The sequence below is a fragment of the Telopea speciosissima genome, chromosome 5, assembly GCF_018873765.1.
Source record: "Telopea speciosissima isolate NSW1024214 ecotype Mountain lineage chromosome 5, Tspe_v1, whole genome shotgun sequence".
In the NCBI taxonomy this organism is placed as follows: Eukaryota; Viridiplantae; Streptophyta; class Magnoliopsida; order Proteales; family Proteaceae; genus Telopea; species Telopea speciosissima.
Window position 1 is genome coordinate 61,537,078 of NC_057920.1, and position 22,423 is coordinate 61,559,500.

General features: G+C 39.2%; 2 protein-coding genes across 2 annotated transcripts; one reads left to right on the top strand and one right to left on the bottom strand.

Annotated features, from left to right (window-relative positions):
* Positions 1-543: 543 nt before the first annotated feature.
* On the bottom strand, positions 544-5,646 carry LOC122661877. Its single transcript, XM_043857385.1, has 4 exons — positions 5,641-5,646; positions 3,272-3,275; positions 2,627-2,651; positions 544-2,364 (listed from the first exon to the last, which is right to left on the bottom strand). Exons 3-4 carry the CDS (start codon positions 2,637-2,639, stop codon positions 1,340-1,342), a joined length of 1,038 nt encoding a protein of 345 aa, XP_043713320.1. The 5' UTR covers positions 2,640-2,651; positions 3,272-3,275; positions 5,641-5,646; the 3' UTR covers positions 544-1,339.
* A 2,636-nt stretch (positions 5,647-8,282) lies between these two features.
* On the top strand, positions 8,283-18,911 carry LOC122663189 (putative disease resistance protein RGA3). Its single transcript, XM_043858892.1, has 3 exons — positions 8,283-8,340; positions 9,066-9,160; positions 14,976-18,911. Exons 1-3 carry the CDS (start codon positions 8,283-8,285, stop codon positions 18,909-18,911), a joined length of 4,089 nt encoding a protein of 1,362 aa, XP_043714827.1.
* Positions 18,912-22,423: the final 3,512 nt, after the last annotated feature.

Consider the following 22,423-nt stretch of genomic DNA (forward strand, 5'->3'; position numbering starts at 1 on the left):
GAACATAAAAAAGCCATCAAACTTAAATATATAACTTAATCTTAACCTACGAACTATACGTGGTTTCAATAAGTTTAATAAGTACAAGAACTCATTAGGTTTGTTGGTAAAAGTACAAGAACAATAACACAATCTGGCTTTAAGGACAAATAACGACGGATATTTTTTGAACATGAAACATAAGAGGGGAAAGAAAAAATACTGGAGTACACTCTCAATTATTTAGTGACATCTTCTTCTAGCCTAGTTACCCAGAAATCAACATGGCTCTCACATGCCCTTGCGAAATTTGAAACAGTTGTGCAATACCAAGATGTGCCATTAGAAGCCATATATGAGTGATAAATTCCCCGCCTCGTCTAAGTTGCTGAGCATGGTTAGTCCCTCTACATTGATTTGCAGCATAAGACATCATCTCGATCCACACATGACTCATTATCTCCCATTTATCGAATTTCTCTCCCTCAACTGATTGTAAAGTTTTTGCAAGCCTACATGCATCAAATAGTACAGACTTGCTTCTATCTCCTTTCACTTCGACCGGTAGAATATCTGTGTTCACCTCAAGCAACTTCTCACAAGCTTTAATTTTGTCGAATTTCGAATCTGTTTCTTTGAAAAACACCTCTGCTTCTGCACAACTATCTCGAAACCTGATCTGGCCAATCCCTTCGGGCAACATAAAAGGACACATTATAAGAAGATACAACATATAATCTGATAATAACTTGCTTGTTTCACGTTGCAATTTTGTGAAAGGCGAAATATTATTTTCGCACTCGTAGCAGAGATCTGTTGCAATGTGCCATAGAAGAATGCTTTGGTCAAATTCTACTTCATTCAGACTCCACTGAAGCTTATCCCGGAGATGACTGTTGTTTTCCAATACACCATCACCTCTACTTGCGCACAAATTCTTGATATCCTCAATCTTGGCAACTTTTCTTGATTTTCTCTTGAGCTCTTTGAAGATCAATTCTTTCGACTTAAAGAGAACTTCCTTAGAGTATGTGTAATAGTAGTTTTCTAGTAATTTGTCAACATGGAGGAGCCTCTGAACTTTAGGTAAGATTTTGGGTGGTTTATCTTTCACGCAAACACTTATGAAATTATATTGTGCCAATAAATTAGACCACCTTTTCCTGGAAGATAGTCTTTTCTTCGAAGCATTTGATACTAGTTGTGGAATACGGTGCGCATTGTGCTTCCTTAGCCAAAGGAATGCCCAGTCAGAGGAAATCAGAATGAAGATGGCATAAATCTCCAGAACAAAAGCTCCGATGAACAAGAGGTAAGTTATGTTTATGTCAACATCCGAGTAGTGATGGTTATCACCAGTTCAGAAGACCACGAGCAGAGTGATTATAGACAAGATACTGATGCAACGCAAAATCAGACCCACAAGAGAATAAACCAAGGCAGCTTTTGAGTAAAGTAAATCATATATGAACCCGAGTTCCACCTCAATCACTTTGAAAGCTGTACTTGATGAACTGTCTTGGAAGAACACTCTGCTCTTCTTCCAGTCGTCACCACTTAGGATGAGATCAGCAAAGAGACGCTTAAATATCTCAAAGAAATTATATGCTTTAGGCAAAATCTCTTCATCGATAAGGTTGGATCCGTTGCCTGCACTATATGACGGATTTGATTTCTGCTGAGCTTCTTCGGTTCGGGTATGTGAGTTGTCAACATCCATTTGCAATTGAAAATCTTCAATTCTTCCCACGGTGACTCGAGACCCTTTGGCCTGCTTAGAATCATAATCGTTCATGAATTTGGCATAATTGGGGCCTGGATCTGGAGAACCGAGCATAGTCTCTCTGAAATTTCCCTTGCTTGCCAACCTGAGAACCCATGTCCTTTCCCCATACTTGACAATTCCAGGGATAAACATGAAAACCGTAAGAATGGAGACTCGGCTATAAGCCCAAGACCTGATCAAAACATAAATTGCAATACCAAATTGTTGCAATAGTCCAAGAAAGTGCCTAAGCCACAATTCATTATCTTCTAAGGAGTAGGCAGTGATGGTGTCGGGGCCACCAAGGTGCAACAGAAGAAATGGTGCCCAGAGAGCCGTTAGTTCACTGCTGCCAGGCTCTCCTTGACTGTGGGAGAGGGCACCAAGGGCAGTGATTGCTATTGCGTCTGCAGACAAGTAAGATAACCAAAGAGTGATCTGCACCCAGTCACTAACATTGTACTTTCTACGGCTGCCGAAGAAGATGAGGATGACTTGTAGTAGGAGGCTAACAACAACCAGAACTCGTAGCTCCCATTCATTCCAGAGCTTCTGAACCCTTTCTGGGAAAGCCTCAGCGATCCTTCTCCTCTTCTCTATAAAGAGCAAACTGCTAATGACTGAAAACCCACAAATTTTAGTTGCAGAAGGAGACAGAGGAAGAAGTTAGCAAGTGAAAAGTTTATTTGAGCTACAGTGACTAATATATAGTTAATCAAGAGAAGATCAGATAATCTGCGACTTTAAATCAAGGTTCTTCAGCTCATTTGTAATCTAGTAATTGAAATGATCTTGCAGTAGACAAAATTACAGTAGAAGAAAGAAGGGTGAGAGAGAGAGTAATGAAACAAGTTAAAGATAAGGACAATTAGAACAACTTACAAATACCCAGCATAGGTAATACTCGCTTTAAGAAGACATGCGTAGAGTTCCAGGTCCAGCAAATCAATAATAGCTTCGGAACAGACGGATGTCATCAACTTCGGTCTCTCGTAATCTCCCTCCCTCGGTGTTTGAAGGGACAGGAAGAAACATCATAGTACCAGAGAAGGCGAAAGACCAGAATTTCAGAACATTTTAGAATTTGGGAGAGAAAGTGTTTCACTACACTTTCAAATTGAGTTGAAGTTAAGCCCGACCGGATCCATTAGTGTCTTAAGCTTCCATCTGCAAGTTGAAAATAGAGAGCAACAGGCAATAGATGAGAAACACTGGCTATTTCCATTTTCCAGCGAAGAAGAAACAGAGAGTAGAAGTCAATCCATGCGGCTAAGGAAAACTTTCCCTTTTCCTCAAAGGCATCTTTTGGATTTGCTTTTAAGATTCAAGTATGATCCGTCATCGGCTACTCGGCTGTTGTTTTTTTGTTTTTGTTTTTGTGGGTAACGTTCATAGAAATTTTACATAAGGAACCCAACGTGAAAAATTTTGCTGCTACGCCCATAGCAGTTCCTGTTATAAGGCTTTTACAAGGCTAGTAGCAAAGGAAATAGAATAATTCACTTCATTTTTTGGATTCATAAATACTCTTCTAGGTTTTAGCATTTTCTAAAATACCCCTTAAGAGTTAAGATCCCATTTCCTTGGCTGCCAGCCTTGTAGCAGGAACATTCCTACTATTAGTGTAGCAGCAAAATTCGTCCGATACCCAACGTTGGTAAAATTATATTTCCACTAATATCTTTTTAATTTAGGAAATTTACGTCTATCACTCTTGTGGTTCAAACAATAACATCTACCATTCTTGTAATTTAAAAAATTACTTTTGTACCCTTGAATACTAACTCTGTTAGTTTTAGAAAGAAATGACAATTTTTTTTCTTTCTTATTTCTTAAAGAAATAAACCCACTCCACCCCACCCATGTTAGTGTTCATCTTCAAGGTCTTGAAGCAGCAAATTATTTTACCAAAAATAAAAAAAGTAGCAAATTATTGATGATTCGCATGACATTGAGACCAGCAATAACTCCAGCATTTTTGGTAGCCTGACCCTGACGCTAGGAGTCATTGGGATCTTTATATCTCCATTTATCTGCCCCTCCATTTCCTCCATTGAAGTAGGTAGGAACAGTGACAACGACATTTTTTATTGTGGAACCGAGATATGCCTCTGCAATCTCATGCATCTTCATCAAAACCATGGATGAGATTTCCTCCGCGACAAATTGTTTCTCCTCACCCTTGTAATTAACCACTATCATTTGCTTGTCACCAGGTCCAAGAATGACTTTGAAAGGACAAAGCTTGATATGACTCTGAACTAAGGAGTCACTGAACCTTCTACCAATCAAACGCTTTGCATCTGGAGAAAAAAGAGACTACATTAGTGCCATCATCATATCTTCAAATACATATATGAAACAGAAGATACACATGAGATTTCAAAAACTAGAAGCAAATCACGCGACCACCAAATCTAATGCCATGAATTTTAAAAAGCTACAAATCACCCCCTGGTTTTCAATCAAAATTCAGATCACTCCCTGATTTTTGAAAAAACTCAAATATCCCCCTCTATAGTAACGGTGTTAACTAAAATCTAATTTAAAATTGAAATGACATATTTAACCTCAAATTTGACTTTTCATTTTTATTTTTAATTTTTTAATTTTCACTTTTCATCGCTCTCCTCTTTCACGATAATCTCTTCTGTCTCTCTCCCACTCTCAAAGAAGTTGCCGGAGATGGAGATGCTGCCGTTGTACTGTGAGTGCAACTGATCTGAGGGACTGATCTATGGCTATGGACCATTAAACACAACACAAACACTCACAAGAGTATAACCCAATCGCTTGCAGGTCTATGTTTCTCAAGTATAGAGGTGCTCGTTCTGTTCATCCCCCAAAATATCTTTGTTCAAACTCCAACATTATCGTCACGATATCACTATTTCCCTTCTTACAGTGTGCAACGGAAATGGGGCATTTTATTGATTAAAGCAAATCGGGTTGAATGGAGGGGTTGTCAACATACAAGATTGAGCATCAAAATTTAGTCTGATTATCGTCAATGTTGGAGTTGTAAGTTTTACCATTTTGATCCATTTGTAATTTACCCAAAAATCAATGTCGGCTTAAGCTACTCTATCCATGGTCTTCACAATCAAGAACACGCTCTTTCTATCGGCCCTGCTCATCTGTTAGAAGGTTCGCCGGATGAATTGAGTAGCCAATATCAGGGTTTGTTTGCTGTATCGAATGTGTTCATCCGGCTGTTCCAGTGGCTTTGTTGGTTGATTAAGAGGGTTTTGAGGAGATGAATCCGAGAAATAGAGGGTGTAGACGCTGAATTTTGTCACCCCCCGACGATGATGACAACAGGACACAGACAGACATCGGTATCTCTCTCAAGAAGGACTCTTGTCCCTACATCTGAATCAAATCACCCCTAACATCCCTAAAATGACTTATCAAACCCTTTTACTAAACGCTGAAGGAGGTACTGCTCACCCTCCCCCACCCAAAAAGAGCAAGCCCACAGGCCCAGACAGAACCCCAATACTAGAGGAGCCCATTTAAGGCCCAAAATCAAGGAAAAGTGGCACTGCGCTCCCACGGCACCAATGTACTTTTTTCACGGTGCCACAAAGGTGTGACATCAGCCTGCTGAAGTCACCCACGGCGCAGTGGAAAAGTCCCCCACGGCACCGTGGAAGTGTTATCTGGCCAGGGTTGAGGGTCCCCCCTCCCCTATAAATAGGAGGGTCCCCCTCCCTTATTTTACACAGGTTTTTGGGCGGAGAGACCCTCCCAGCTCGTTTTTTACCCTTTTCTTTTCCTCTTGAGCATTTGTTGGAGCGAGACTCCAAAGGTATGGATAGATCCTTCGATTACCCACTTGAGTAAAGAACGGTTCTTATCCCGCAACTTCGTTATCCCGTCAGTGTACGGATAACGAAAAATCCTCTTCACAGTCGTCATTCTGTCTGCATACAGATAACAAGAATCCCTTATATAGCCGTTACTCTGCCCAAAGTTTGAGTAGCGAAACCCATCTCATATAGTCCTTACTTTGTCCAAGAGAGAGACAAGCCGATCGTCCATCTCCACTTGAGCCGTGGGACATCACATATTTTGCACTCGGTGCGCTTTCATTTATTTCGTGTATTTCTTGACAGGTATCTATCTCTTTTCTTCTTATTATTTTTGGCATAATGTAGATAATTAAAGTAACTCGTTTTAGTGTACATAGTAAATGATTTTTCCTTCTTTGTCTGATTAGTGCATCATAACTTAGCCTTACATATTAGTGTAGGATATATTATTAAGGGAAAATATTCGAAAACCAGCATCTAGTAGAAAGACCGGTTTATCCGAGCGAGGTGGGTGCCTAACACCTTCCCACCCTCGTAACTTGACTAATTACCCTGAATTTCTGACCAGACCATATGGAATCATGTAGCCCTTTCCGCTAACCCCTGATGGGGCTACACCCATTGGGTCCTAGGCCCTAATCCTATGTGACAACTCCATTTCTTTATAAAGCATGATCCTAATCCCCATGATGATATATCGAAATGATACGCCCTTATTCATCGAAGTCAATTCTTGTCACCATAAGGCTGAGGAACCCTTGTCCCGAGGACCACGGTACTTACAAAGGATTTTGAAGAAAACTCAATTGCGCTGTTGAATCTCGCACGGTCCTCCCGATTGGGAGAAGATTCTTCAAGAGGAAATTGAACATTGTGGATCTTCCAAGTAAATCGACAGAGGGTTTTCAGTTGCTTTCTGGTCATTTTGTTCATCTTTGTACTATGCAGCTTCATTAGCTTCGACAGGTCACTCAGGAACCCTTGTCCATATTTGTTCTAAGGGATTGTTTGATTAAAATCTACAAAGTAATCTCTGCAATAAAACCCAGAAAATAAAATAAAGAAAATGTACCTTCAGATTACATCCGAGGCACGACAGAGAAAACTTGAAATCAAAGAAGGGTTAAAGAAATTTATGGAAGAAAAATAAATGGGGACGATCTATCAAAGAAGATATGTTACCAGTTTAAATGGTTTGAGAATTTGAAGAGACGACCAAAAGAAATGTTGAGGCAAAGCCTTGCTTTTTTTTTTTTTTTTTTTTTTGGTAGAGGCAAAGCCTTGCTTGGTAGAAGCAAAGCCTTGCTTATTGTCTGTTCTTCCTCACTGCCTCTCGGTTTTGTTCTTTTTTCCTTCTCTCCGGCGCACTTTTGCTTGAGATTGAGTTGCAGGTCATGTGAGGAAGATGATGAATTTGGGGTTTTCAGTTACAAGGGTAAAATCATAAATTGGTTAAGGGTAGTTTAGGGATTTAAATTTATTTAACTGGGTGACATCATCACTTAACAACATAAAACTAACGTCAGGGACTAATTTGGCATTTTGGGGTCTAAACCAGGGGGTGATTTGAGTTTTTTCAAAAACCAGGGGTGATCTGAGTTTCGATTGAAAACTAGGGGCTGATCTATAATTTACCCTTTAATAAATTTCTAAGCAAGTGATTCAAGGGATTTCTCAAAATTAAAATCAGAAGCAATATTACTCACCAAAGACGGTATTGATTGGTTGGGTTCATTGCGACCTGGTTCTTGGACACATCTCTGATCAGACGCTCAGTGTTAGTGAAGGCAACATAAGACGGAGTAGTACGGTTTCCTTGATCGTTGGCTATAATCTCAACACAATTGTGTTGCCACACTCCGGCACACGAATATATTGTCCCGAGACCAATCCCGATAGCCGGACCCTCACCCTTGTTAGCCATTGTTCTTGCTTTGGAAAGTACAACACAGAAAAGGGCAAGAAAAATCTGAATTGAAATTTGTATAATAGAGAAGTTATATCAGAAAGGAATTCTAGGTTTCTAACGATTCATAGAACGAAAAACTCTGCATTTCCATCATCCGGAGTGATGAATCCGAAACCTTTCTGGGCATTGAACCACTTCACCACTTCGGTAGAGGTTGAAGGAGCAAGGTGGGGGCGGAGTTGCAGGAGGAGGAGGAAGAAGAAGAAGAGGGAGGGGGGAGGGGGTAAAAGGGTCATGTTACATGGATCCAGGTTAGTTTGGGGATTAAAAAAAGGGAAAAAGATCTTTGTCCAAGAGTGTGGCCTACGCCAGCACTCCCATGAGTCTATCTCTTTCCTCCCCATGTGAAAAGACACCTCTGCCCCCTTGTTTTAAGGAGGAGAGAGATAGACACATAGGAGTGCTGGCGTAGGCCACACTCCCTACGCCAGCACTCCCGGACAGAAAACTGCTTCTCTTAAAAAAATACTATGTAAGGGTATGTTTGTAAGGGCATTATGGGCATTTAGATTATATTTGGGCGATGACATCATCACTTAACTTTTCTCATCTAACGATAAGGGTACGTTTGTAAGAATCTTTCAAAATACAAGGAGGTTTATGAAATAGATGAAATTTTAAAGGTGATAGACGTAATTGTTTAAAACCATAGGGGTGCTAAGCGTAAATTTTCCTTTTACTTTTTATTCATGACAATGTCTGGGATTTTAATTTGCTTAGCTCTTTTCTCCGGTCTACCACTATTGAGTCGATAATGTCTATCTCTGTTACTTCTGACTCTGATAGATGGATTTGTTCTTTGAGCAAGAATGGTAAATTCACTACCAAATTAGCCTCTAATTTCTTACAGTCTTACAAGTTTACTGATTTTCCTAATCCTAAATCATCCTGGTGGCGATTTCTCTAGAAGCTTCTGGTTCATCTGAAATTTAAAATGCTTTTTTTGTGTGTTTTAAATGCAGTTATCCCAATCAAGGCTCATATTTTGCAATAGTTACACATTGATTCTCATTGTGTATTCTGTGGATCCCATGAGGAATCCTATTGGCATATTTTTCTATCATGTGAATGGATCAAGTTGATATGGGTTGCGGGTCCTCTGGAATTGAGAACGGAATATCTCACCGCATCTTCCATGGAATTTCTTTGCATCCATCTCTTTACTTCCAAGATCATTGACAAACATTCTCTTAAATGGTTTTTTTTTCAGTTATTGTTATTATTTGTTATTATATTTGGAATCTTAGGAACAAAGTAGTACTTGGGACTCTTAAACCTGATCTGAGTTGGGTTTTAGTTAATGTTTCACAATGGGTGAATGATTTGAATCTGTATCCCTCACCTGTTAATTGTCCAGATGATCAAGTTATGAATTTTTGTGAATCTATTAGTCTAGCTCCCATTGATTGGAAGATGCAATTCCCAGTATTACACTCTTCTATTTTAATAAGTGCAGGGACTATGGACCCAGTCTTAAAGGGATCCGGATGGAGTTATTGTTTTTTGGTAGATGGTTGACTTTTGTTGGTAACTGCAGGCTTTTTGGACATAGGACAACAAGAGGTAGAGATACTGAAGAGTATTGAACACGAACTTGATCAGGCTGAAGAATTGGGAGTTCATCTTCAGGATGTTTGGCACAAGTGTACATATGCGGATCAATGGCTACCAGATCCGGCTTTGACCCTATGGCCCATGCATCTCACTCCATGTTTAGTTAAAATTACTTCTAAGTCAAAGGGTCTTTGTTTAAACATACATATCAGACGACTCTTTCTAACATGTTGGGTGATTTTGCTTTCAAAGCCTTGAAAGATCATACTTCGCTTCTGGCCCCTAACCCTGATGTATATCTTTATGTTGATAAATGAAATGTTTTTCTTTTGATAAAAAAAATATATAATTTACCCCATCACTGCCGCTATCACCACCACTGCCGCCACAACCAAAGCACGACGGTAGTAAAACAACAATTTCCCTAGATTTAGAGCTCACTTCTCAGTATCTCACAGGTACACCCTTTGAGATGCTGTAAACTTCAAGTTCAAAGCTTACTGTTTTTGTTACGATTTCATGGGCATTTCTGCATTTGGATTTGGAAGAAGCACTCGGTTTAGTTTCGTGAGAAGCCTCTTAGAATGTATGTAGTTTTGCTCTGTGTTCTCAGTCTATTACGAGAGTGTAGATTTTGCGGTAAGGATCTAGTGGTTTTGTTCGCAACTCACAAGTTTCGATTATATTTCTCTTCCGTTTTTATTTCTACTCTCGACTTCAGTTTTTTATTTTTTGGGTGAAATTGGGAGCTTTATATATATATATAACTTTTTTTTTGGGGTGAGGGGGGGGGGGGATAGAGAGGGGGTAAGGTACCAGCCAGGAGACTCGAACTCGAGACCTCCTAGTGAGCATGGGCATGAAGCGCACAACCGCTCACCAACTGCACTAGGTAGCTGTTGGTACCGACTCAAGTTTTCATTGGCCTACCTATTGGTTTGATTCTTGGATAATGTTGTGCTCTTATCTACAAGTCACAAATTATGGGAAATGGGAGTTTCAAGATCTATAAGAAATCTATGAATTTACGAAGGTTTTCTCTAGGAAATTATAATGGGGGCGGCGGTTGGGGTTGCAATAAGGATGGAAGGGGGATTTCGACAAGGGTGTGGCGGGGGAGAGTGAGGAGATTGGGATGGGTGGGAGGCGGATTTTGCAACCGGGGTGGGGCGGAGGAGAGGGAGGGGGATTAGGGGTGGTAGGGGTTTGCAAGTAAGAGGGTGGTGTAACGACCCTAAACCCAGACAAGGTAAAAAGTCTGCCCTTGCGGGCATTGATTAAAAATCACCTTTTACATTTGTATAAATAACCCAACTCCCATAGAATTCATACATACATAACGGAAGACTTAACACTACTATAATTGGGATTAAGACTAATACATGACATATATAATTTTTTTTTAGGGTAAAATATGACATATATGTAACACTAATGGCAATTGAACAAGTATTACAAAGCTATGTGAATTTAAACTTTATTGCAAAAGATGTTCTTGTCTTATTCACATCATAACTCCTACTGTTCACAAACATTTCTCTCAATCCTATTCCCTAGGTTGGTGTACCATGTACACTCACAATCCAAAGAGTCTGGAGCTGTACACATCTCTTCTCTGAACTCATCATCTGAAAAGAATATTTCTAACAGGGATGAGCCAACAGCTCAGTGAGAAAAATATGTTACAATACAATCAAGTGCTCATGTGCTTCATTAACAATGTACAAATATGCATACACCATTTTACTGCTTGGTTAAGTCTTAGTCAATATTGTGAAATACCGGAAGTGCACTATATAGAAGAGGTTAGCCTGGTCTCGTATCAATAAATCAACTCTTTAAGAGGAATAACACGACTCATCTCATGTTAATAAATCAATTCTTAAAAAAGAATAACATGGTTTACCTCTTGTTAATAAATCAACTCTGTGATTTACAAAGGAATAACACAACTTGTATTAATAAATCAGCTCTATGATCTAGAGGAATAGCACAACACGTACTAATAAATCAACTCTGAACCCCAGAGGAATAATACGGCTCGTGCCAATAAGTCTACTCTATACCCTAGAGGGATAATACGGCTTGCAATAATAAATCATCCTTGTAAAGCAGAGGAATAACATGGCTTGTACTTGTACTCTCATTCTTGTAGTCCCGAAGGATAGTTTGTATTATTGTAATGCCAAAGGATAGCTCGTATGAAACCTCATCCAATACCTAACCTCCTACTGGAAAGGGACGGTATTCACAAGGTCATGTTCTCAAACTTCTACCATTACCTGTCACATTCACATATATACATAACTCATTTTCTTATTCACATAACTCATACCCATGTTCACATAGGCACATTTCACATTCTCACATTTACATCTCTTGTATATATTCTCATATACTTGTTCACATAGCTTGTACTCCTTATCACATATCTTGTATACATAATTGCATCGCTATACACATGTTCACACTTCTCATATTAAGACACAAGAACATACATCTTTCCATGTAGCATTCATTATAAACTTATCATCATTTCATATTACTTACAACCATATCATTTAATACATATCATAGCAAACACTTAATTAGCAAACATATTTCTTTCTCTCATATCATATCTCATTTGCACATGTCATTCATGCATAGGTCTTTATCATGCTCATACATTACATTTACTCAACTTGTTACAATACTAGTATATATGGTCCCCTCACATTAACTTTCAAGCATATATATTAATCAAGAATACAATACACACATGAATACAAATCCATCACATATATAAACATATACCCAACAACGTTACAATCCCTAGTACAGTACAGTATATGTATCCCTCACCTTTTTGTGTCCACTTATTTTGATCACTTCTTCTCTTGATTTTTCTGCAATTCGTCTCTCAAATCAGACTTCAACTCACTTATATCTCACCTCTAGCTCCAATTAGAGAATGAATCCTTTATGCAATCAATTCCAACTTCCCATTTCCTCTTTTAATTTGCACAAACTTTCTAATGTAAGACTGGTTATTAGAGATAACATTTCCAAAATTAGTCTTCAAACTCCAATAAACTCAGGTGAGAAAACTCAGATTTAGGTAGAAGAAATTAAACAATCAATTCTGAGAGTAAAATTTGAATAGGGAGATAAACCAGGTAACTCATAGTGGGGGTTCAGGGTAAGAGCGGCAGTAATTAGGAGGACTTAAATCAATAAGACAGAGTTATAAGACCCTTATTGGCACAGAGGAATTAAAGGAGACGCAATAGCATGTCAAACAGGGGTCCTAAACCTGGTTCGAATAAAGGGTTACAGAGACAGCAGTAAGAAAAAGAGATAGGGCCACCATAGGGATCAATTGCCCTTCTCTAGGGATAGAATAAATCAGGAAACTACAGAGGATCAAATTCTGCCAAGGAAACCCAGGTTCAGCAAGATTCATGTGGCTCAATCAGACTTGAGAATAGATCTTCAGATCTCATAGATTAAGCCAATCCCCTTCAAATTGCATGGCAGTCTTACTAAGATCAAAATCCTAAACAAAAGAAACTAAGTTCTAACATTGAAATTTTGGGTTAGCATGTTTTTAAAACAGAGTTTAGAATTGAGTTCAACACTCAATAACATCTTCTTTTAACTTCTCATTCTAATCTACTACCTCAGTAACAAATCCATCCAAAGTTAAGTCTTCTGTAGTATTTCACAACTTCAGCAACCCCTTATTGTTGATGTTTAACTTACTTGCCACCACCTCCTTTCTTATGCATGTGGTTGCCTGATGCAGCCTAGAAACGTTGAAGAAGCCTCCCTATTTTGAGTTACTTTTTGAAATAAGGAGAGATTGGGAGAGAATTGAAGTATTTTAAGTAACCTTTTAAATAAAGAGAGATTGGAGGAGATTGATTGAGATTATGTTCTCAATTAGTAACTACTTAAAATAAATTGTAATCTTGGCCATAGGATTATAAGGGAGCCAAGATTGGGTTGAGGGAAATCATTTATTTAAGGAAAGTCTTTTGTTTATAAAAGACAGAATTTTTGAAATGAAATGAATGGTTGAGTCTTGGACTCCATTAATGCAATCTTGAAGAATTGTAACTTGTTTGGGTTTTCAGTAGCCTAAAAGAGCAACTGAACCCAAGTACCCCCTGCATCATCTGGTATCAGAGGCAGCTCATGTTGCCCACACGTAAAGGAAGCCTGACAGCTCATGTGGATGACACACACACACTAGAGGAGAGATTTGGGAACTCCGGCAACAAGTTGCCGCTCTTGAGGAGTGTTTCCCATCGTCGTCACCTAGATGAGGTAATAACTGAAGCTCATTCTTCTTCTTTTCCCTTATTGGAACATCTACAATTTTATACAGAGGATTGATCTACTTTAGAGTCACCGTTGATATTTGATGAATACCTGGATGAGGAGATCCTACTCAACTTTGCTTCAGATTTCTTGCCACGTGATGGTGTGCCAGCATCACCTAAATCTGAAGATATGAGTTGTGGAATGCCGCAACCGACAGTCCCTTGTCCTGATATGAAGAGCCCCTATTGGAGTCATTATAATGACGTTGCCTCTTGGCCAATTTTATGCTGGCCTCCGATGGATTCATGCATCAAGCAATTTTGCTCCTTACAAAGTTTTTTATTTGTAAGGAGCAAAATTTTTTAAAATGAAATGAACGATTGAGTCTTGGACTCCATTAATGCAATCTTGAAGAATTGCAATTCGTTTTGGTTTTTCAGTAGCCTAGAAGAGCAACTGAACCCAAGCACCCCCTGCATTCTTAAACCCCTGCATTCTTAAACAAGTGCAACTCATTTTGATTTTCAGTAGCTTAGAAGAGCAACTGAACCCAAGCACCCCGTGCGTCACTGCCACCTCCACCTTTCCCATGCACATGGTGGCAATCCACTACCATCCCATCATCTTCTTTGACTTAACCATTTGACCACCACCAACTTCAAAGCCAGTAGCACCTTAGGCCACCTACTCCTTCCAGCCATGTGGCTGGCCAAGCCTTGTCACCACCTACTTATGCATGCACATGGTGGCTATGCCATGTTGCCACACATGACCCAATAGGGTGCTGCTACCCACAAACCCCATTATCTATTAATCACTTCATTACTGATAAGTAGCCTTAACTAATCGTGATTACCACTACGCTGCCACCTCTTATTTCACTATTCATATAATTCAATATGAAATCATATACATTTTAAATAAAATATTATCTAATGATAGATAAGAGTATATTATTGACACAACTAAGAAACGATATTAAAATAGTCCATGTATCAATGTATCATTTAAATATTATAGAATAATATTAAAAGTATTAAAATAACAGTAAATATTTCAAATCATTATTTTGTTATTAACATGAAAATATGGGGCATTACACCGAGACGCGATTGCAAAGGAATGGATTACTCCCACGTGGATTTGGCTTCACTCCTGCAGTGGCAGGAGCTGGAGTGTCCAGCCCAGCTAAACGACAGTAAAAGTAGGATTGGGGTGGTCAATTCACAGGTGGATCCCACTTGAACCCCACTTGTAAAATGACCACCCACCCCCTATTTTTAGGTGGTTTCCAGGGGCTGGACGCTCCAGCTCCCGCCACGGCTGGACAGGAGCCAAATCCCTCCCGGAGTAGTGGACTACAAATGCAACGTCGGTGAAACGTGATTCACGAAACATTGGATAAGGTGCTATTTCGCCAAACGTTGGGACCCAGATTCAATATCCAAGTCTTTCTTGACCCTTAATTTCTTTCCCCTGTTTTAAATAGTAACATAAGTCTTTGTAGGTTCTCTATTTTAACATTTCATCTGGGAAAACAGAATACTGTCTGCGGTTTATGCTTTTGTTTTTCTGGTTTCTACAGATTTTCGCTTCTTGTTTACTCAAGAAAAAAATGGCTATGAGAGATTATGCAGCTGGTAAGGAGTTGATCTCTACTACTCTCGGACGACTACGTATTCACAAGGAGTATACAAAGCTTCAGGATACTGTAAGCGAGACCAAAGTTATACTTATGGATCTAGAAAGGCGGCATTTGCAGGGTGAAGAGGATGTAGCAGCAAGGATATGGTTAAAAGAGATTAAAGAATTATATTACGAAGCAGATGACTTGTTAGACGAGTTCTCATATGGAGCCATGGGAATTCAAATGGAGATTCAAAACTGGATGAGGACCAGAAAGGTAAGCATTAATTCCTTGTCAGTACTGTCGTACCCACTTTTATTCAGTTGTAGAATGTCTCGTAAAATCAAGGATTTCCAAAATGTGCTAGATGAGCTGAAACGAGAAATTAAGTTCCCCGATTCTAGAGAGGCAGAGAACCATGAAATAAATGAAATAGACCGACTACCTACTGCTAATATTGATGATACTTTGGTATATGGAAGGGATGCGGAAGAAGAAAAGATTGCTAATATGTTAATTGATCCAAACAATGAAGAAATGCTTTCAATTATTTCTATGGTGGGGATAGGGGGTGTTGGCAAGACAACACTAGCACAGCAAATCTTCAATGATGGGTCAATAAGGTCACATTTTGATCTGAGATTTTGGGTTTATGTGTCGTCGGAGTTTGACGTGAAAAGGGTTGTAAAAGAAATAATTGAACTTTCTGGAAGAAGTACGGGTGATTTAACAAATTGGGACAATTTACAGCATATCTCTGAAGAGATTTTGAGTGGAAAAAGGTTTTTACTTGTATTGAAGGATGTGCAGCCGACTGTAGATAAAGAAAAATGGGATAATTTTATAACTTTGTTAAGAGTTGGGTCCAAAGGGAGCAAAATTATGGTAACAACACAGAGTCATGAAGTTGCGTTAATAATGGGGACACTTCCTCCATTTTTTTTACTTGGACTATCAGAAGAAGAAAGTTGGGCATTGTTCAGGAGAAAAGCATTTGGTAGAGGAGGTGCAGTGGAGAGTCCAGATCTAGTCAGAATAGGATTGGAACTTGTTAAGGAATGCCGAGGTTTACCATTAGCGTTAAAAACTCTTGGTGCCATGATGCAGTACAAGACAGATATAGAAGAGTGGACAACTGTCCTAAATACTATGAAAGCACTACGTAGCAATATAAATAAAGATATTTCTACTCTGATCATTTGTTACAATGACATGAAGTCACCATGGAAACGATGCTTTTTATATTGTTCAGTATTTCCTGCCAATTTTCTAATTGGGAAGAAGAAATTGATTCAACTATGGATGGCTGAAGGTTTCTTAGAAGAAGAAGCATCCAGTAATGGAGATGTAATATCACTGGAGGATATAGGTAATGCATATTTTAATTCATTGGTGCTGAGGTGCTTCCTTCAAGTTGTCAAAATGGATGATAAGGGTGAACCATTAGAGTGCAGGATGCTTAACACTGTACATTATTTTGCACGGATTGTCTTGGGAAATGAAGTCAAGATAGTGCAGAATGTTGACAAGGTGGAGCCAGATCGTGAAACACGTTATCTATCATTTTTTGTTCGTAGTGACACAGAATCAATTCCTGACAAATTCTACACCATGATCATGAACAAAGTTCGGACATGGCTTAATTGTTCTAATAATATTTCTCCTGTCCAGTTATTAAAATTTAAGAGGCTGCGTGTACTAGAACTTAGACACATCAGCAAAGATGAGTTGCCATCCTCAATTGGAGAGTTAATGCACTTGAGATATCTTGATCTTTCCTATGGTAGGTTTAAGGAATTACCTTCGTCCATTTCCAAACTCTACTATTTGCAAACATTGAAGCTGTTACATTGTAGATATCTTCAAAGATTACCTAAAGGAATGACAAAACTGATCAACCTGAGGCATCTAGAAATTGAAAGAAGTCTGAACACTCCAAGAGGTTTAGGGCAATTGAGAAACCTTCAAACCTGCTTCACTGTATTTAAGTTGGGCAACAGTGTTACAACTGAAGCTGGTATTGAAGAGCTGGGATGTCTACAACAACTTGGAGGAAGTTTGAGTTTAATTGGTCTCGGCAATGTGAAAAATGGAGCAGATGCTAAAGCAGCAAAATTGAATGAGAAAAGAAGACTCCAGGAGTTGACATTAGAATGGGAATCGGATTTGCATGTTTGTACCGAGGAGGATAGCAGGAAACAAGACGTCGTATTAGAGGAGCTCCAACCTCATCATCAAAATCTATTTCTTTTGAAGATACTTCGTTTCAGTGGGACCAAGCTCCCTACATGGTTGAATGGGAGTTCACACCTCTCAAATTTACGTGAACTCTGTATTTACTCATGTCACCATGTAAAGTCTTTGGATCTGACAGGCTTGAGGTCTCTTCGGGAACTGATGATTTCATATTGTGAAAATCTGGAGTATGCAAGAGTCGAGGGTCTCATGGCCTTGGAGCTTTTGGAATTCAAGGGATGCGATAAGCTGAAATCTCTTGGAGCGAAGGGGGCAAATCAGGAAGAGCAAGTGGGTTCTTCACAAGAAGAGCACGTGCACAACATACCCAATCTTGTTAAACTTGTGAAGCTGCGGATCCAAAGTTGCGATCGTCTTACAACTTTACCCGAGAAGGAGATGTTACTTCTGCAATCACTGAAGACACTGCACATAGATATTTGTGCAAATCGAATGGTTTTGACCAAAGGCTTAGAAAACCTTTCATTGCTTCAGCACTTGCAGATAGAAAATTGCTCAAATCTAGAGGCATTGCCAGAGGGCTTACGACAGATCTCATCTCTTCAACACTTTGCAATTAGGGAGTGCCCTAAGCTCGAGTCTTTATCAGAAGAGATACAACACTGGAGATCACTTCAAAAACTAGGTATTTTCACTTGTGCAAATCTAAGGGATTTGCCAAGGGACATTGCTAAGCTTACATCACTTCAAGAATTGGAGATCAATGGATGTGATTGCTTGATCTCTTTTCCAGACGAGACACAAGAATTGATGTCATTAAAAATGCTGAAGATTGAGCAGTGTTCAAATTTGAGAGCTCTGCCAGAAGGCCTGGGCAAACTCTCCTCGTTAGAGGTATTGGAAATTTCGAGTTGCAATAGGTTGACGTCTTTGCCTGGAGGGATGCAACACTTAACATCACTAGACACACTGAAGATAAAAGGCTGTGATAACCTGAAAAGACTACCAGAGGAATTTGGGAACCCCTCAACCCTTCGTGTGTTGGCTATAATTGGTTGTCCTAATCTACAAGTTCTACCAGAGGGCTTGGGAAACCTCCAAAACCTCCGTCTGTTGGAAATAACTGATTGTTCCAATCTAACAGCTCTACCAGATGGCTTGGGAGAACTCTCATCCCTTCGATCTCTGTACATCCAGAGATGTGTTAATTTGACATCGTTCCCTGACACTCTACTGCGCATGAGATCCTTACGAGTACTTTGGTTGATCGAGTGTCCCAAACTAAAAGATTTGTCCAGCGGGTTGAGATCTCTCTCAGCACTTGAGAAGTTGACCATCTGGGGATGTCATAACCTCATCAAGCTTTTTCCGGGGGAGGACTTCTGGGGGATTCAAGCCCTGAACTCGTTACAAGAGCTGACCATTTCACATTGTTCGAAACTAGAAACCCTGCCTTACGGATTGGAGAAACTCCAGTCACTTAAAGAGCTGGTTATTTGGAATTGCCCTGAATTGGAATCTTTTGAGAACGTGATAGCACAGCTGAAAGAGGGAAAGTTACGAAAACTTAACATAAAAGACTGTCCTTGCCTGGAGACCATGGATGATGCATCTTATTCCCATTTTAACAGTGTCCTTACTCCTCCAGGCTACAGGTTCATTTTCTCGTACGTAAAACTCATTTCTAAACAATGCTAAAAAATCTAGTGTTTATTTAGCTATTTATTTCTTCTTTCCCCTGCATTTTTCTCTAAATTTATATTTTGTTTGTTGTTGGAGTTAAGACTGACATTTGTTAGGATACAAAGTCGTCGTTCATGGGGTGGCTGTGCTTGGCTGTTGTGTCCTGAGTGACATCTTGGTGAATTTCTTCCTTACATTGACATATAAACGTGGGCTTTCTTCTCCTATTTGAGTATTGCAATTTATTTCAGGCTCCCCCCCCCCCACCCACTCCTTTCCATGTAACTTATTTTCTTTGTTTTTCTTTTATCATAATTCTAATGTTTTTTGCTCTCTTTTTTTTTTTTATCAAGTTCAAATGTACTTCATTTCATGGGTTTTTCTGTTATTTTAATATCGCTCAATTTATCTTTACTCTTTTATTGCCTTTTTTTTGTCTTTTCTTGGGGTGCTTACTCTGTTATTGCCTTTGACCCTCCTTAAGTATGCATTCCTTCGAGCCTATGAATTGCTGGCAACAATTTTTTATCATATTTGATGACTTATTTTCCTTTTCTTTTGGAAGGATTTCATATCTTACAGTATGTTCAAACTTCTAAGGCAGATAATTCTCCTTTCTTTCTTTACATTTTTTTTTCTGTTTTTGAAAGATAAAAAGAATTTTATTATTGAAGACTTGGGGCAGAGGAATGCAAAGCCATAAGAAGGCCTAAACAGTACAAACCTTCCATTGTATGTCCGTATTTACTTCTGGCTTTGCTCATAATAATTAAGCTATATGAGAAAACTTACAAGTAGAACGAAGCATGAAAAATCTTCCAGTTTCGTTCTAACTGAATGAGAGAGACATCCTTGAACTCCTCCATAGCTGGCATCTGCTGCCGTAACTTTTAGCTTACTCCGCACACCATATGAAAGTCCAGATCTATTTTGTATTTGAAAATCCTTGTGTTTCCAGCTTCCCGTACCTATCGACTACTACCTTTGCACTTGTGGTTGCATCCCAAGTTTCATTGCCTCTTCTACCTAGATTTCAGGAACCGACCTGAAGAGGAGACCCTTCATGTTTCACCCCAACGGGTGATTGGAAATTCAAAATTTGAAGGTTTCTCAAGTGGCAGATTTTGTGAAGTAGCTCATGTAGAGGTTGGGCCAATGCATCTTAGATTTTTGTAATGGTGTCTACTGTCTATGCCCCATGGGATCTCTAATTCACATGAATTGATCATACTGGATGACCCTCCCTTATGTTAGACCTTGAATATTTTTCATCTTCTGAATTTCATCTAGAAGAATATGAAAAATAGTTGATTTTTTCCATCCAATGGGACAAACATTAGAATAAGAGATCTTTTGGAGTTGCTCCATCGATTGACACAACATGCAGCTTAACTTTGTCCTTTTTTACTTGGCTTTTCACCCAAATTTGGTGCATGGTCTAATAACTATGAGAATTTGATTGGGAGCTAGGCCAAGTCAACTCAAGGTTGGTGGAGCCGATAAACCCAATTTGATATCCATTTCCCAAAAAATCAGCTAAATCCTGCCCAAACAAAGTTAAGGATCAGCCAAACTTGGCCAACTCCACTCCAGGGTCAAATCAGGATCCTGGATCTGAGTTTTTAATCCATGGTAGGCCCTACCCTCCTTTATCCATTTGTAGAATTTCCAGCAAATCGAGCTTTCCATGTGGCATAACAGAGCCTTGAAAACTGGTTGAAATGTCAAAAAAGAAACACGGTAGCTTAATTACCGAAAATACAAGGGGAAAGTCAAATACAAAGTGGACATATGGTTGAGTGGGAAAACTGAATTGAGCTTGTGCCCAATCTGGGTTGCCCTTCTCTATCCAATAGTTCAGGTTGGCTGCATCATCTCTCCACATGACCTAATCCAGATTCCTGCCTTTCTTTTTGTTTTTTCTCCTTATCCTCTCTTTACTCCTTTCAACTCCCAAATTTTTTCTTTCTAGGTTTTCTTTTAAAGCTTCTTTGAATGCCACTTGTTGATCTGCTGCCATTTTCTTCATTATGATTTTATTTTGTTGATCTTGCGCTTTTATGCTCTTAAAATATTTTGATGAAGTAAGCTTATGCTTTAGCTAAACGAAAATTTAGACTCTATTACTATTTATGACTCACTTTTGTTGGTTTATTGGGCTTATTTCTTCTATCTTGAACTAATAGAATGTATGACAATTGTTATCTATGAAACTAGAGAAGAGAGGAGAAGAAGAGAATATGTTAGAACCGTAGGGGTACTTTAGACCCTTTTTTCTTATGTTTTTATGTTTCTATTATGTGGGCTTTAGTCCCACATTGCTTATTTGTACTTTTATTCTCTATTCTCAGTGATATAAATAAAGAGCTTGGGATGATCATTATTCATCCAAGCCTTACTCTAATTCTAGGTCTGTCAACATGGCATCAGAGCAGGTTATGAATTAGGGTCCTCTACCTTCTATTTTCAGCTCTTTCTTTCTCTTTTCTCTCTCTCTCTCTCGATCTCCTCTTCTCTTCTCTCTTTTCTTCTTTTGTTTTCTGTTCTTCAATAGGGCAGCATTGATGAGGTGATCCATAGATCCAGCTGCTGCCCTTTCTCACCTCATTCCATGATTACATAAGTTTCCATATCAACAACACCTTGGCTGCGATATTTGAAGCTTCCCATATTTGATTGATTCCACCTCAACTGTAAGGATTCAATCTCCCTTATTGAAGATCAAGAACTGCAGCAAGTTCCTTGGTTGATTTTTTTTATCTAAGATCGGCCTTGAAGACCCCCTAGATCGGTTTCTCCAAAAACAGGGTTTTTTTCAAAACCCTGACAAATATCGATCTAGGGGCTGATATTTGGAGGGGTTTTTTGTCTCTTCTAGACACACACTCGAGCCAAGTTTCAGCTCAATCCAGTGCTAATTTTGCAGGTTTCTCTCCCTACATTGATCTTAACCAAATCAGGGTTTTGAAAAAAAAAACCCTGAAAAAATCAATCTCAGTGTTTTGAAGCTCTGTTGGTGCTGGTTTTTTTAAGGTTGGTTCTCCATTTATAATGACATATCTGCCCCAAATTTGAGCCTAAACTATTCAGTTTTTGGGCCTATTCTTCCCTATATCGATTTCAGCCTACCAGGATTTTTTTCAAAACCCTGAAAAAATCGATATAGGGACTACACTTGTCTGCTGTTGCTGATTTTTGGAGACACGTCTTATGACATTGAAAGGGGATTCTCCTCCAATTTTCAGCCTTTAATTTGGAGGATATCTTGTGTTTCTTGTTACCACAGCCTTCTCTGCGATTTGATTTGTTCTGCTGCACTTATGGCTGAATCTAAAATTTCTAATGGAACTTCTACTGACAATGGGTATAGTAGGAATGATACCCGTGATCTTCTCCCTAATCCTATCAAACTCGATGGGAGCAATTACCTAATATGGTCTTGCTCTGCCTACTTCGCCATTGCCGGCCGTGGGCTTACGGGCCATATTGATGGCACTATTGTCATGCCGGCTGAAGCTGGCCCTTCT